The 11,761-nt window shown below is 40.2% G+C and overlaps 1 protein-coding gene across 1 annotated transcript; it reads right to left on the reverse strand.

Moving 5' to 3' along the window:
- Positions 1-2,969: 2,969 nt before the first annotated feature.
- Positions 2,970-11,263, reverse strand: desma (desmin a). Its single transcript, XM_012870834.3, has 10 exons — positions 10,569-11,263; positions 8,761-8,821; positions 8,523-8,618; positions 6,550-6,711; positions 6,342-6,467; positions 6,122-6,232; positions 5,814-5,923; positions 5,653-5,705; positions 4,811-4,893; positions 2,970-3,663 (listed from the first exon to the last, which is right to left on the reverse strand). The coding sequence occupies exons 1-10, from the start codon at positions 11,147-11,149 to the stop codon at positions 3,622-3,624; spliced, it is 1,425 nt and encodes a 474-aa protein (XP_012726288.2). The 5' UTR covers positions 11,150-11,263; the 3' UTR covers positions 2,970-3,621.
- Between the last annotated feature and the right edge of the window lie 498 nt (positions 11,264-11,761).

Consider the following 11,761-nt stretch of genomic DNA (forward strand, 5'->3'; position numbering starts at 1 on the left):
ATTTTGCATTTGCAGTTTGACAAGACTCAGGATACACATGCTTAGCCTAAATAGCCCAGATAGTGTAAGAACTCTTTAGTCAAAGTGGAAATGTGTCAGCGGTCGCCATTATAAGTGCTGTCCGCATAAGATAAGATAAGAATTCCTTTATTGTCCCGCAGTGGGGAAATTTGGGCGTGACAGTTACACATAATTATTAGCAATGCAAGATGACAAAAGAACAAACTAGTCTAATCTAAAATTAGCTCTAAAGAAACACTAAGAGTAGAAGATAAAAAGTCAATACCAGAGTATTGCACAGTAAAAAAAAAAAAGTTTACCAGTGGAAAAGGTTCTAGCCTATCTACATAACACTCGATACCACGATATGCAATGTGCATGATAGTGCAGCAGCATCCTGAAGTAGTTAAGGTGTGTGCAAGTTACCTCAGCATCTGGGGATAGTGTGAATGTTTGGATCAGAACCTGTGCAACCATTAGTATGATGTAAACAGTGATTGAGTCTGTTGGAGCAGCAGAGATTATACAGTCTGACTGCAGCTGGGATAAATTATGGTACCTGTGGAAGTGCTCCCTAGAGTATCTAGTATGCAGCACTCTGTCACTAAAAGAGCTCTCCAGCTCTGCAACAGCTTCATGCTTGGGGTGAGAGACATTGTCCCTCAGTGATGGGATTTTCCTTACAGTCCTTCTGTCTCCCACCACCTGCACTGGGCCCAGGGGGCATCCCCAGAAAGAGCTGGCCCTCCTAATGAGCTTATCCAGCTGCTTCCTCTGCGCTACAGATACGCTGCTGCTCCAACAGACCACGCTATGGAAGAAAACTGCACTCCAAAAGTCCTCAGCCTCATCAGGAGGAAAAGTCTGCTCTGTCCTTTCTTGTAAAGAACATCAGTGTTTTGACTCCAATCCAGTTTATAGTTCAGGTGAACCCCCAGGTATTTATAAGAGTCCTCTATCTCTAGGCCCCGACTTGACTCTTTTCATCCATGTGCGTTTCCATCACATAATGTCGTTAATGGGTTAAAGGCTGTCCGGAATCAGCGCAGTAGTCCGAAGCTCCTTTCCTCCCCACGCTTGTGTTCTTACTGTTGACCACATGAAATGTTACGGAGCAGGAGCTATAATCAAGGCTGAGGCTCTTCAACTGGGTGAAGCATTCATGCTTGATTCTTCAAACAACCAGCAGATCACAGTGTTCAACTTCTTAGGAAATCCAGTGTTCTACAATATTGATTTCATCCTATTAATCAAAACAGCAATTTCCTTCATCTGTCTGGCCACACCCATGTCCAAAGACTTATTTTAACAACCTTGTTGCCTTTTACTTTATTATACCATACTGCCTGTTTACAAAACTTTGTCATGAGACTAATTGTCAAAAAAGTAAGAACATTAGGTAAATGGATAATCACCTGGAAGTTCAATTATGTTATTATGTGTATAAATATAAACCCAAGGTCCACTGACTGGAGTTATTCATCAGCTGCAGTGGAGCCAGGCTGAAAGGATAGACTTGTCCTTTTACATGATAGTTTTCTTACAAGACAATGTCAGAAGTGACCCCATATAATGGTTTTTCCTTGTTTGCCATTACGCTCGAGCACCTTATTTCATGCTTGAATTTTACCAAACACCCCAGAAGTTGCATTGACTCCTATTCGGACCCCATTCCCCATAAGGCCCACAGCCATTTGAGGAAGAAAGATGTGAGATGACGTTAGATCTATCACTTTATTTGGGATGGGTTACAAAGCAAAAACTTTCAAACTTGGAATTCATGTTTGTGTTTTTAATTGCTGTGCAACTCACCTCCCAATTAATATTTGCTATTGTATTAACCAGTGTCTTTCTTCGTAATTTAGATAAAAGGCTTATAGCACTGAAAAAAACTGGAAGCAATGTGTAAGAGGAGATCATAAAGTAAGCTGACTTCATTTTAAACAAGTAGACGGTACAGCAGGAATGTGCTGCCCTTTGCTGCTGACCTGCAATGTAATGAGCAGGATGTTTTTGACATGGCTGCAAAAGATACGGAACATTCTGGCTAGTGCAGCTCACACTAATTACTGGAATGCCCATCACAGTCTTTCTTTTTGAGCTCCTTTATAACACACTGCGTACTTTTGTCACCCTAGTTCTTCCTCTCGTGTCTTTCTTCTGCCCGGATAACCTTTTTATTCACTTCACCTTCTCCATTTCTCTTGTTTTCACTCCGCATCACCACCTCTCCCCTGTTCTTCACTGAATGCTCATTTATTGTTGTGCGTTTCATTCCTGTCTTCCACGCTCACGCCCATGGCCCTTTTTTTCATCTCTGTTGACATTTTCACTCCAGTGGTTTCGGAGACAAATGACACAGACTGTAAGTCTCGTAGCTTTCTAATCTGCTTTCTGCTGGAAACAAAGCGTGACCGGGGACAACTCATTAGCCGGCTATTGTTCACGTTTCCCCCGCTCCGAGATCAGGCAGGGCGCTGATTGTTTCAACCGCTCTTCCTTGCTTTAGGTGAATTAAATGTTGGTTTGAAAGCCATTTGCTTAGCGGAGAAAGCTTGTTTAATTGCAGCTCATCATGGGGTCAATCAAAAGACGTGTGTGTCATTTTAGAAATGATCAGAGCTACGGTGCCTTTCAAAAGTATCCGTACCTTCGGAACTTTTTCATATGTTGCATTACTACATACAGTAACACAATTTATTTATTATTGTTGTAACTTTATGTAACAGAGCAACCCAGCCTTCAGTTTACTTTAGCCTCAGAGAAGTCTTCTTCCCTTTTTATTTAGCGTCATCCATCTTCTGACCAACTTTGAATGATGCTCCCACCGCCATGTTTAGAAAAAGTTAAAGGGCTACTTTTGTAAGAGTCTGTATGCGATCTCAGACAATAAATATATAAATACAAAAAAAAACTAAGATTTTTGTTCTTAGGTCTCAAAACTAAAACAACATAAAACCACACAGCTATGCACATCTTCAACGAGGTTTATTTGAAATGAAATGTCATACCACTGTTATCCTCTCATACCCAAACACTAAAAAACTTGCTACTGAGCTCAAACCTTAAACATGACTGAGTTCCCTCTTTGTTCAATGTTGTTGTTATTTTTCTGCTTTCCAACCTGACACATCCCTTATATCAGCAACAAAAAAATCGCTCCTCATTTATAATATGCTTGAACTTCTGCACCAACAGACCTTGGAATATACACCGTGAAAAAAAAAATTCCTTTCCGTTTAACTTTTGACCACAGTGCTTCCAGCTCGCTGGTCTGTCTTGAACCTCAGAAACTTTTCTCATGCATGTGAACCATAACAGTTTATTAAAACTGAAATGCAAAAATGAGAAAAAGTAACATCTGAGGCTCTTTTGAAATAGAAAGTAAATCTAAAAAGTTTAAAATCCTGGAATGGCCTTCATTTAAACCCAGGCTAAAAGCACCGTGCCTGCATCCATCTCATGATACGGTAGATTGCAAATACGTTCATGACTTGAAACTTGCATTCTAATTTCTATCTCCAAACGTTGGCTCAGCTTATATTTTCTCATAGTCATGGTAGGAAACAATTTAGATACTTGTTAATTTTTTTTATTGTTATTTATATCATGCTGCCTCCTTTACATGATGTCCTGTTGATGCTGTGTTGACTCGCTGACGACCTGAGGAGAAAGAAGAATTAAAACCAATTAACAAAAGCGACAATTTAAGCAAAGCAACCGATATGTAATGCAGAAAAAGTGCCGATTAAAGTATTATAAATTGTGCGGGTATTGCTTGGAGTGAAGTGCAGTGCAGGCCAGTGAAGCCAGCTGTTCAGGGAAAACAGTGTTGCTCTAATTGAGTGACCACTAACTACTAAAAGGACTTTCCACATTTCAGTACTATTGTCATGCTTATATACAGAAAGATTAGAGCAAATCTTTAGAAGCACGTGATGAGCTGATAGGAGGTAGGTGGAACAATAAAACTAAACTTACACGCTGGGTACTGGCACCCTGGCTCATGGAATATTTCATCTAAGAATGTAACATATTAAAAACTATCTGTCATAACAGAAACATGCACAATTGCAGTATTTTCTAACTATGTTTTTGTTATCATAATTAATGCTGAATCCCATTACACCTATTATCTCTCAACTTTAGGCCTTTACCACATATTTCGTAGGGTTAGAGCATCTCATTCTGTTTGTGGAGTAGGGCTAGAGTCACTTTTAAATGCCAATTTTCATGGATTCAAACTTGGACCCAAAGGGTAGAAGCAAAGCTGTCAAATCCACTCGCGAATGGAACAATTTTCTAAATTTCAAATGTCAACAGAACAGCTGTAGTGTCTAGATTGACGTGTCCTGGTATATTCCATCTGATATCACTGTCAATTTCAAACAATTTTTGGCTAATTTATGTAATTTATATCAACATAAACTTGAAATAAATGCAAATTATGATACTTTTGTTATTATATAGATATTGTATTATCAAAAACCTAAATACATTTCAAATACATCATAGAAAGAATTTTTTTTTCTTGGTAGTACTCTTTATTATATTTTCGTTTTTCCTTAATAATCAATAAAACAGACTGCTTACATAACAAACCGAGCCAATGCAAGTTTATGCAGCAGGAAAAAGGAAGAACAGATCATGTTTTCACTCCTTCTCAAAGTTAAGGGTTGTATTTCTCAGTGGACTAGGGAGAGGGATTCAGCCTTTGTTTGCAGGTGAAACACGTTAACAGCTGCAAGTATTTGCTTGGACTGATTCGTTTCTGTGTCCTGTGGGTGTGTGGATGCGTCTGAGCTCAAACCTCTCCATCGCGGGTCTCAATGGTCTTGATGAGGACAGTTTTCTTGGAGTGAACCTCCGATCCGCGCTGGGACTCACCGCCCTCTGTAACAATTAATTTACCTAATTAGCTCGCAAAAGAAGACTGTTTACGGTTGTGCAAAAATGTATTCAGTTAATTCAAAGACATTGGTCTTAAGTCATTATTTGACTGTGATAGCTACTTGTCCAAGCTTAGGCAGAGAATCAGAAAAGACATTTTGAAGCTGCTGGTTGTTTTCTCTTCCTTGTGTCAGATCATGAAACTTTCCTGGTCAATCTGTTTTGATTATGGCAGCAGTGTGGCGTTTTTATTTCAAAATTGGAAATTAGGATTTATTAATGAATGTAAAAACTTTAGAGTTTGAAACTGAACACATGTTGAGCCAGTTTCCAGTAATTATTTCAAAAGAAGCAGCTTCATGGACTTTTTTAAGTCCTGCTTAATTTGGCTCGCATCAAGTTAAAAAAAAAGAGTCTAGCAAGCCAAATAACAGTGTGGATAAATAACTAATTTAAACTGTTAACACATCAAATGAGAAGAGTTATATAGTTGTATAAGTCTGGATTGCCTTTCTGTGAAATAACTAGCCTTCAGGGTTGTTGTTTTTTATTTTGTTTTTCTCGACTAACATCCCCACGCAGTGGTCAGTATGTGTAACTGCTGGTACATCACACATAATGACCTGAAAATAGCATCCACCATATTAAGTCAAAGGCTATAATTAGATGTTTCTTCTCCTTTTTATTGACTCCTTTGGATCATAAAATGGATTTAACAGATATCTGTGTGCTGAAAGAAGAACGTGTTGCTATTTCTGCTACCTCTGAATCCAATGGAAGAGTAGGCAGACTGTACTGGCATGCTTGTGGTAATCCTGAAGGGTAAAGAATCAGAGAATAAAGAACATTTTAGTAAAAGTTAGGTCTTCTGAGTTTGATGTTGTCTTAGAATATGCTGAAATGTTAATAACACATAAACAGACCTGCTCTCCTCTCCTTCCAAAAGCTTGCGGTAGGTGGCAATTTCAATATCCAGGGCCATCTTCACATTGAGGAGATCCTGGTACTCCCTCAGGTGACGAGCCATGTCATCCTTTAGATCAGAACATTTTTAATCAAAAGTCTTATTGATTCCTGAAAAATCTAATTAAAAAAAGCAAACAAAACAACAAAAAACAAGCTGACCATGAATACTGAGATTATCTATTGAAGCGGGTCGTTACTGTTAGCTGCTGCTTTTGTTATCTGCTGTCGCATTCAAAGTGACATTTGAGATGTTAAAGCTTATTACCTTCATCTTGGCAATTTCTTCCTCGAGCCGGGAAATGGTATTCTGGAAACCAGAGGCTTCATTGCCCATACGATCCTCCATTTCTCTCATCTGGCGCAACAGAGACTCATTCTGGAAGGAAGGCAAGGAGATCATGTCAAGTTTAAACCAGAACAAAAGCAGAACAGGGCTGTAATTTTTTACAAATAACTGGAATATTGTGAGTTAACTAAATACTGACGGTGCCCTTGAGAGAGTCGATTTCACAAGTGTAGGACTGGATCTGGTGCCTGTACTCCATGGATTCCTGCTTGGCCTGGCGCAGAGCGTCATTGTTCTTGTTCACAGCTTGGTTCAGATCGGACACCTTGACCAGACACCAGGTTAGTTTTTCAACATTTCAGCAACAGAAGACGATTCCTTTCACGCGCACAGTGCTTCTGACCTACCTTGGACTTGTACCATTCTTCAGCCTCTGCAATGTTGTTTGCAGCAATGGTTTCGTACTGCAGGCGGATGTCCCTGAGGGCAGCAGTCAGGTCGGGCTTGGACATGTCCATCTGGACCTGGACCTGAGTGTCCTGCATCTGGCTCTGCAGCTCTCTGATCTCCTGTGAGGTGTCCATGGAGAGAAGAGATTGATTTTAATGAAAAATAAACTTGTCAAAATGATGAATGACAGCTTAGTTTTCAAAAAGAAAAATTATTTATAGATGTTTCTGTGAGAAATAAACTGCAGTTTATCCTTTACAGCCTTATGAATTAAATGATGGTCAGAAAATTCTGTATTTTGAAATTCTTTTGCTGGATGTTGTACCATAATTCATAAATTAAGTGGTTATGGTCATGTATTTATGTGTTCCTGACCAAAAAGATATGGATTGTATGGCTTAAAAGCACATGGCAGAAAGCTCCCCAAACAAAGAACTGCTACAATAACAAAACATATTATTGACTCCCTAAAGTTTCACAATTGACAAACACACTTTCACTCCAGAGCAGTTTGTTCATTGTTGTATGACTCTATTGATTCTTTTTGTGAAATACTCCCTTTTTTGTGTTGCCATTTCAAATAATAATAAAAAAAAGTAACTTCATAAGCTTTTATTAAAAGGTGTGCGTTGATGAATTGGCCCCAGGTGTTCCACCACAGGGCAGAGGACAGGTATGGGCTTTGAAGTATAGGCAATGATTTGGTACTGAGTACCAAATCATTGCCTGGCTATTGTTCTGTTAATCCAGATTAATCTAATCTTTACTTAATCAGTACCTGAATATTACCTACTCTTTTTGTGTACCCTAAATTAAAGTGAAACGTCATACCAAGTACTTACTGAGAAACCAGTCAGTACCTCGATATTACCAATCATTACTCGATCAGTTTGACTATCATCCAATATTAACCAATATATGTTTGATTTCTTACAAATAAAATATGTCGCTAACTAATCTGTTAGATACAATTTCTATGATGTAGTACTGGTTAATTAGACTGGACTGTGTGTTCCCCAATAAGTACTGGTTAACTACCAATTAGTACATGATTAGTTCCCATTGTGTTCCATAGCAGATTGAAGTGTTACAATTTTTTTTTTAGAATAGAAAAAACAATAGGGCATAGAAAGTAATTGCTTAATTAGTTAGAATAATTACATGACCACAAAAGCCCAATGTAAAAATATTATACTAAATATAGAGAACGCCAGAGTATGTTTAAAAGGGGCTTTAAGGGGGATAAATAGGTAGACGTCTCAGAAAGAGAAATGTTTAGTGTGAAAGGATTAACATTTTCTTTTATTTGTGACCTCAATACCGTTGACGTTTGACAGTAAAATATCTAGAAGCTGATGAATGCTTTTTTTCAATGTGCACAAGGAAGTCATTTTAAAAGCATACATTCTAAAAATGGCAAATGCAATCCTGCCGTTTTAGATATGGATTTTTTAATTTTGTCAGCTTTGGTTGTGCTCAGCTGTCGTTTGGTCTGATTTTAAAATAGCTTTGCATCTGTTGTCACGTACACAAGCGCACACACTTCAGCTATGCCCCACAACAGCTGGCGTGCTCTTTTAAACCAGTCGGCACTTCAACATTTCTGGTAGGTCAAAGTTGAGACAAAGAAGACAAAATGACAAGACGGGGCCTCAGCTGTGCCCTGAATCTGAGCTTGTGCCTCACCCAGTCCCTTTGATCGCCAATGTGCAAGTTGCTGTTTTTTTTTTTTTCGTACCAAGTCAAAGAGAGTGTGATTTAAAATTGGAAGTTTTAAATCACACTAAAAGATTTGCATGCTGACGGAAACTCTGATCTGATGTTGCAATTTCGGAATCTGGCCCACAAAGCTGCAACGTCGTTCTGTACCAACCCTCCTGGGGACAGAACAATGTATTTGTGCTGGCATCATTTTAAAAGAGTAACAAACCTCTTCATGGATTTTCTTGAGGAAGGCAATTTCCTCTTGCAAGCTCTCAATGCGTCTCTCCAGGTCCAGCCTGGCCAGAGTGGCACTGTCAACATCCTGCATTCAAGCACAGAACAATTACATCAAGCAAAGGCACAAGACTAAGAATTTGTCACAAAACAGAAGAACAGATGCAGAAAGACAGAGTTTTTTTTAATTGGTTAAACCAAAGTGCAAACATAAAAACATGAAGACATACAGCTCTGAAAGCAGACAGGTTGTTCTCAGCCTCTTCTTTCTGGTGAATCTCTTCTTGCAGCCTGTAAGGGTGGCACAGGTATGTCAAAGGGGAAGAAAAAAATAACGACAAAAGAAAGGGTAAATCTTTCCTGCCTCTCCTTTCTGTTTGGCTGCAGGTGAATTTGTCCTTTAATAAAAAAATCTAATAGACACAAACTGTATTCTATCAAGCTCCCCTTGTATCCAAGCACACTCACAGACACACCTCTTCACTTGCTCTTTTAGCCCTGAAGCTTTGACGCAGCTGCTCTCACACTGTTAGAGGCTGTGGGGTGAGAGCAAGAATTGTGCAGAGGCCTGGCCTGAGCTCCTGCTGTTTCCACATTTAGCATATCACCAAGCACTTTTAACAAGAAGGGTATTTTTAAATATATGTATGCACACATTCACATAGAATTACAGATATCAAGATTTGGAAAGCTTAATGACTGATTGTCTTTGGAGGACTGGAACACATAAAAAAAAAATATTCCATAGAAATACCTGCGTGCTACCTTCCAGTGTTTTGGATGTGTGCAGGCAGGAGGTTTGTGTGAGAGTTTTGATCTCAGTGGGTGCAGCGAGTGCTTTCACTGGACTCACTCACAGCTTCGGGCAGCTGCTCAAAGAGGGCTGATAAACAGAATGTGAAGAGCAGGAGACTGTGTACATGCCAAGTGTGTGTGTGTACTGGAAGCTGACTGCATGCCGTGCGTGTTCGGGTGGATTTTTATTACACACTTTAATGTGAGCGATGATGCATTCAGCGACATGATGGAATTGCCCCAGAAACACAAAGTGACCCAGACACTTCTGGCAGGCAGATACAGGCGTACGAGCACAGGACACTTTGAATTTAAATTTAGTCTTCTTTTGTTTTGCTATAACTTTCTAACAAGACGATATATTTTTTTTTTCATCTGCCCATCCCTCCTCTTGTCTGAATGCTCTCAGTCTGGCTGAAACTTTATCTGTCTGTCTAAGGTTCACTCGTATGACTCAGCAAGTCATAGGAGTGTCATATCTCTATTTTCCTCTTTGATGTCACCTGGGAATGAATGTGTGCAATTATAGGAAGCGGGAGAACTGTAGAATTCACTCAAGCATGCATTGCCTACTCTCAAATTCTCCCTGGGTTACCCGAGTTTTATCTTTTCTCCAAAAGAAAGAGAATTTAACAAGCTATTTCTACTAACAACATCTAATTTGGTTTTATTGGACAAGAGGAAAAGTTCGTCTCTGCATGAGGAAAAAGGTTTTAGACTCCTAGTGCTTGTTTTGTTCTGATTAAAGATGACCTAACTGCAATGGGAGCAGGGGAGGTAGTGGCCATTCCAGTTAATATGCCTTCATTTGTTTATTCGTTTCTAAATATATTGTTATGCTTTTTTTTTTGTCCAACATATTGCCTCCTTTTAGATATCTGCCATTCACTTTTGGCCCTGTCCCATTGTAAACATTGGAGAGGAGCAATTTGTAAAGTGACGTATAATAAATTTTAAGGTGGATGAAAAGATTCACTTAATAGTTTAGATTTTAGGTATATAAATACTTGAATCATGAACTTACAAAACAAAACATCCAGAGAAAGATCAAGGTTTTATATTTTTTTAAGATGACCTATAGTTCAAGTTCCCAATAAAGCTAAATAAAGTTCCCGAAAATCTGTTATCGGTTGATTATTAGTGGCCCCTCTGGTCTCCCTTATAAAACTTTCTGGATCTATCCCAACTCATCGTTCATTCATCTTCATATTGACGCACCATGCCGACATCCATCGGAACCTACCTGAGCTTTAGTTTCTGCAGATCATCGGCCAGGTTGTCCCTCTCCACTTCCACCCTTGCGCGTTGGTTGGTGAGCGCCTCGATCTGCCTCCTCAGCTCCCTCATCTCCTCCTCATACAGCTCGGCCACACGCCCGGGCCCCTCACGGACCCTCAGCTTCTCGATCTCCACGGTCAGGGCGGCGTTCTGCTGCTCCAGGAAGCGTACCTTCTCGATGTAGCTGGCGAAGCGGTCATTGAGGTGCTGAAGCTCGGCCTTCTCGTTGGTCCTTGTGTTGAGGAAGTCTTGGTTCATGGCGTCGGCAAGGTTGAAGTCGAGCTTCTCGCCACTGTAGGTGCGCATGGCTTTGGAGGAGCCGTATCCTGCTCCCCCGGCTCCAGAGGAAACTCTGTAGCTGGAGAAGGAGGGGATAGAGGCATTCTTGACTTCGTAGACTCTGGAGGACATATGGCTGGAAGAAGCACTGCGGCCTCCTCCCAGGGAGGAGAAGACAGATGACATCGGTGTAGAACCGACACCAGAACCAAAGGTTCGGCGGTAGGAGGAGGCGCTCTGGGCTGAGGAGGAGTAGGACTTGCTCATGGTTGCTTGACTGTTTGGTTGGTTTGTGGGTTCGAAGAAGCTTCTTCAGGTGCGGAGACCCCAACCGTCCCACCAGGCGACTGGAAGGAAAACTTGGTAAAGAAATGGCAGGCGCTGAGAGCAACTATTTGTAGACCATCTACGCCCACCCAACCCCTCCTCCTGCTTCCCTCTATCTCCTTTCACCCCCTACCTCTACTCCCACCGCAAACCCCCCCTCAAAGCGGAGAAGTCCTATCCGTTTGATATATTAGACAGGATGTTTAGAAAACATTAAATTAGGAATTTCACTTTCATTGATTTTTGTTTCAGAGGCCATCTGATCATGATGAAACTGTTAATGTTTTGTTTTTTTGTTACAAACTCAAAATTTAAAGCTTTTACATGCCGTTTACATGCCAATCATTGCTCTGTTTTTACATCAGTTTATTGTAGGCTTTTGATATGTATACATTTAGATTATTTAACCTCTTTAGCTAATGATACTGGCTTCAAAATCTCCACCCTGCTGACATATCAATCCCCCACCTTGTCTCGCCTGTAGCCAGCCCTGACTAGATTCAGCTGTCGAGGGGGTCCAGTTTCAGCTGCTGGTGAAGTCGATCAGCTATG

Source organism: Fundulus heteroclitus, chromosome 7 (assembly GCF_011125445.2).
Source record: "Fundulus heteroclitus isolate FHET01 chromosome 7, MU-UCD_Fhet_4.1, whole genome shotgun sequence".
In the NCBI taxonomy this organism is placed as follows: Eukaryota; Metazoa; Chordata; class Actinopteri; order Cyprinodontiformes; family Fundulidae; genus Fundulus; species Fundulus heteroclitus.

Coding starts and splice junctions, on each gene's coding strand:
- desma (XM_012870834.3), bottom strand. CDS start 11,149: ATGAGCAAGTCCTACTCCTCCTCAGCCCAGAGCGCCTCCTCCTACCGC. Junction 6,468..6,549: donor AAGAATGGTACAAGTCCAAG/GTAGGTCAGAAG, acceptor TGTCTGGTCAAG/GTGTCCGATCTGAACCAAGC. Junction 3,664..4,810: donor TTGAGACCCGCGATGGAGAG/GTTTGAGCTCAG, acceptor CTTTCTCCTCAG/GTCGTCAGCGAGTCAACACA.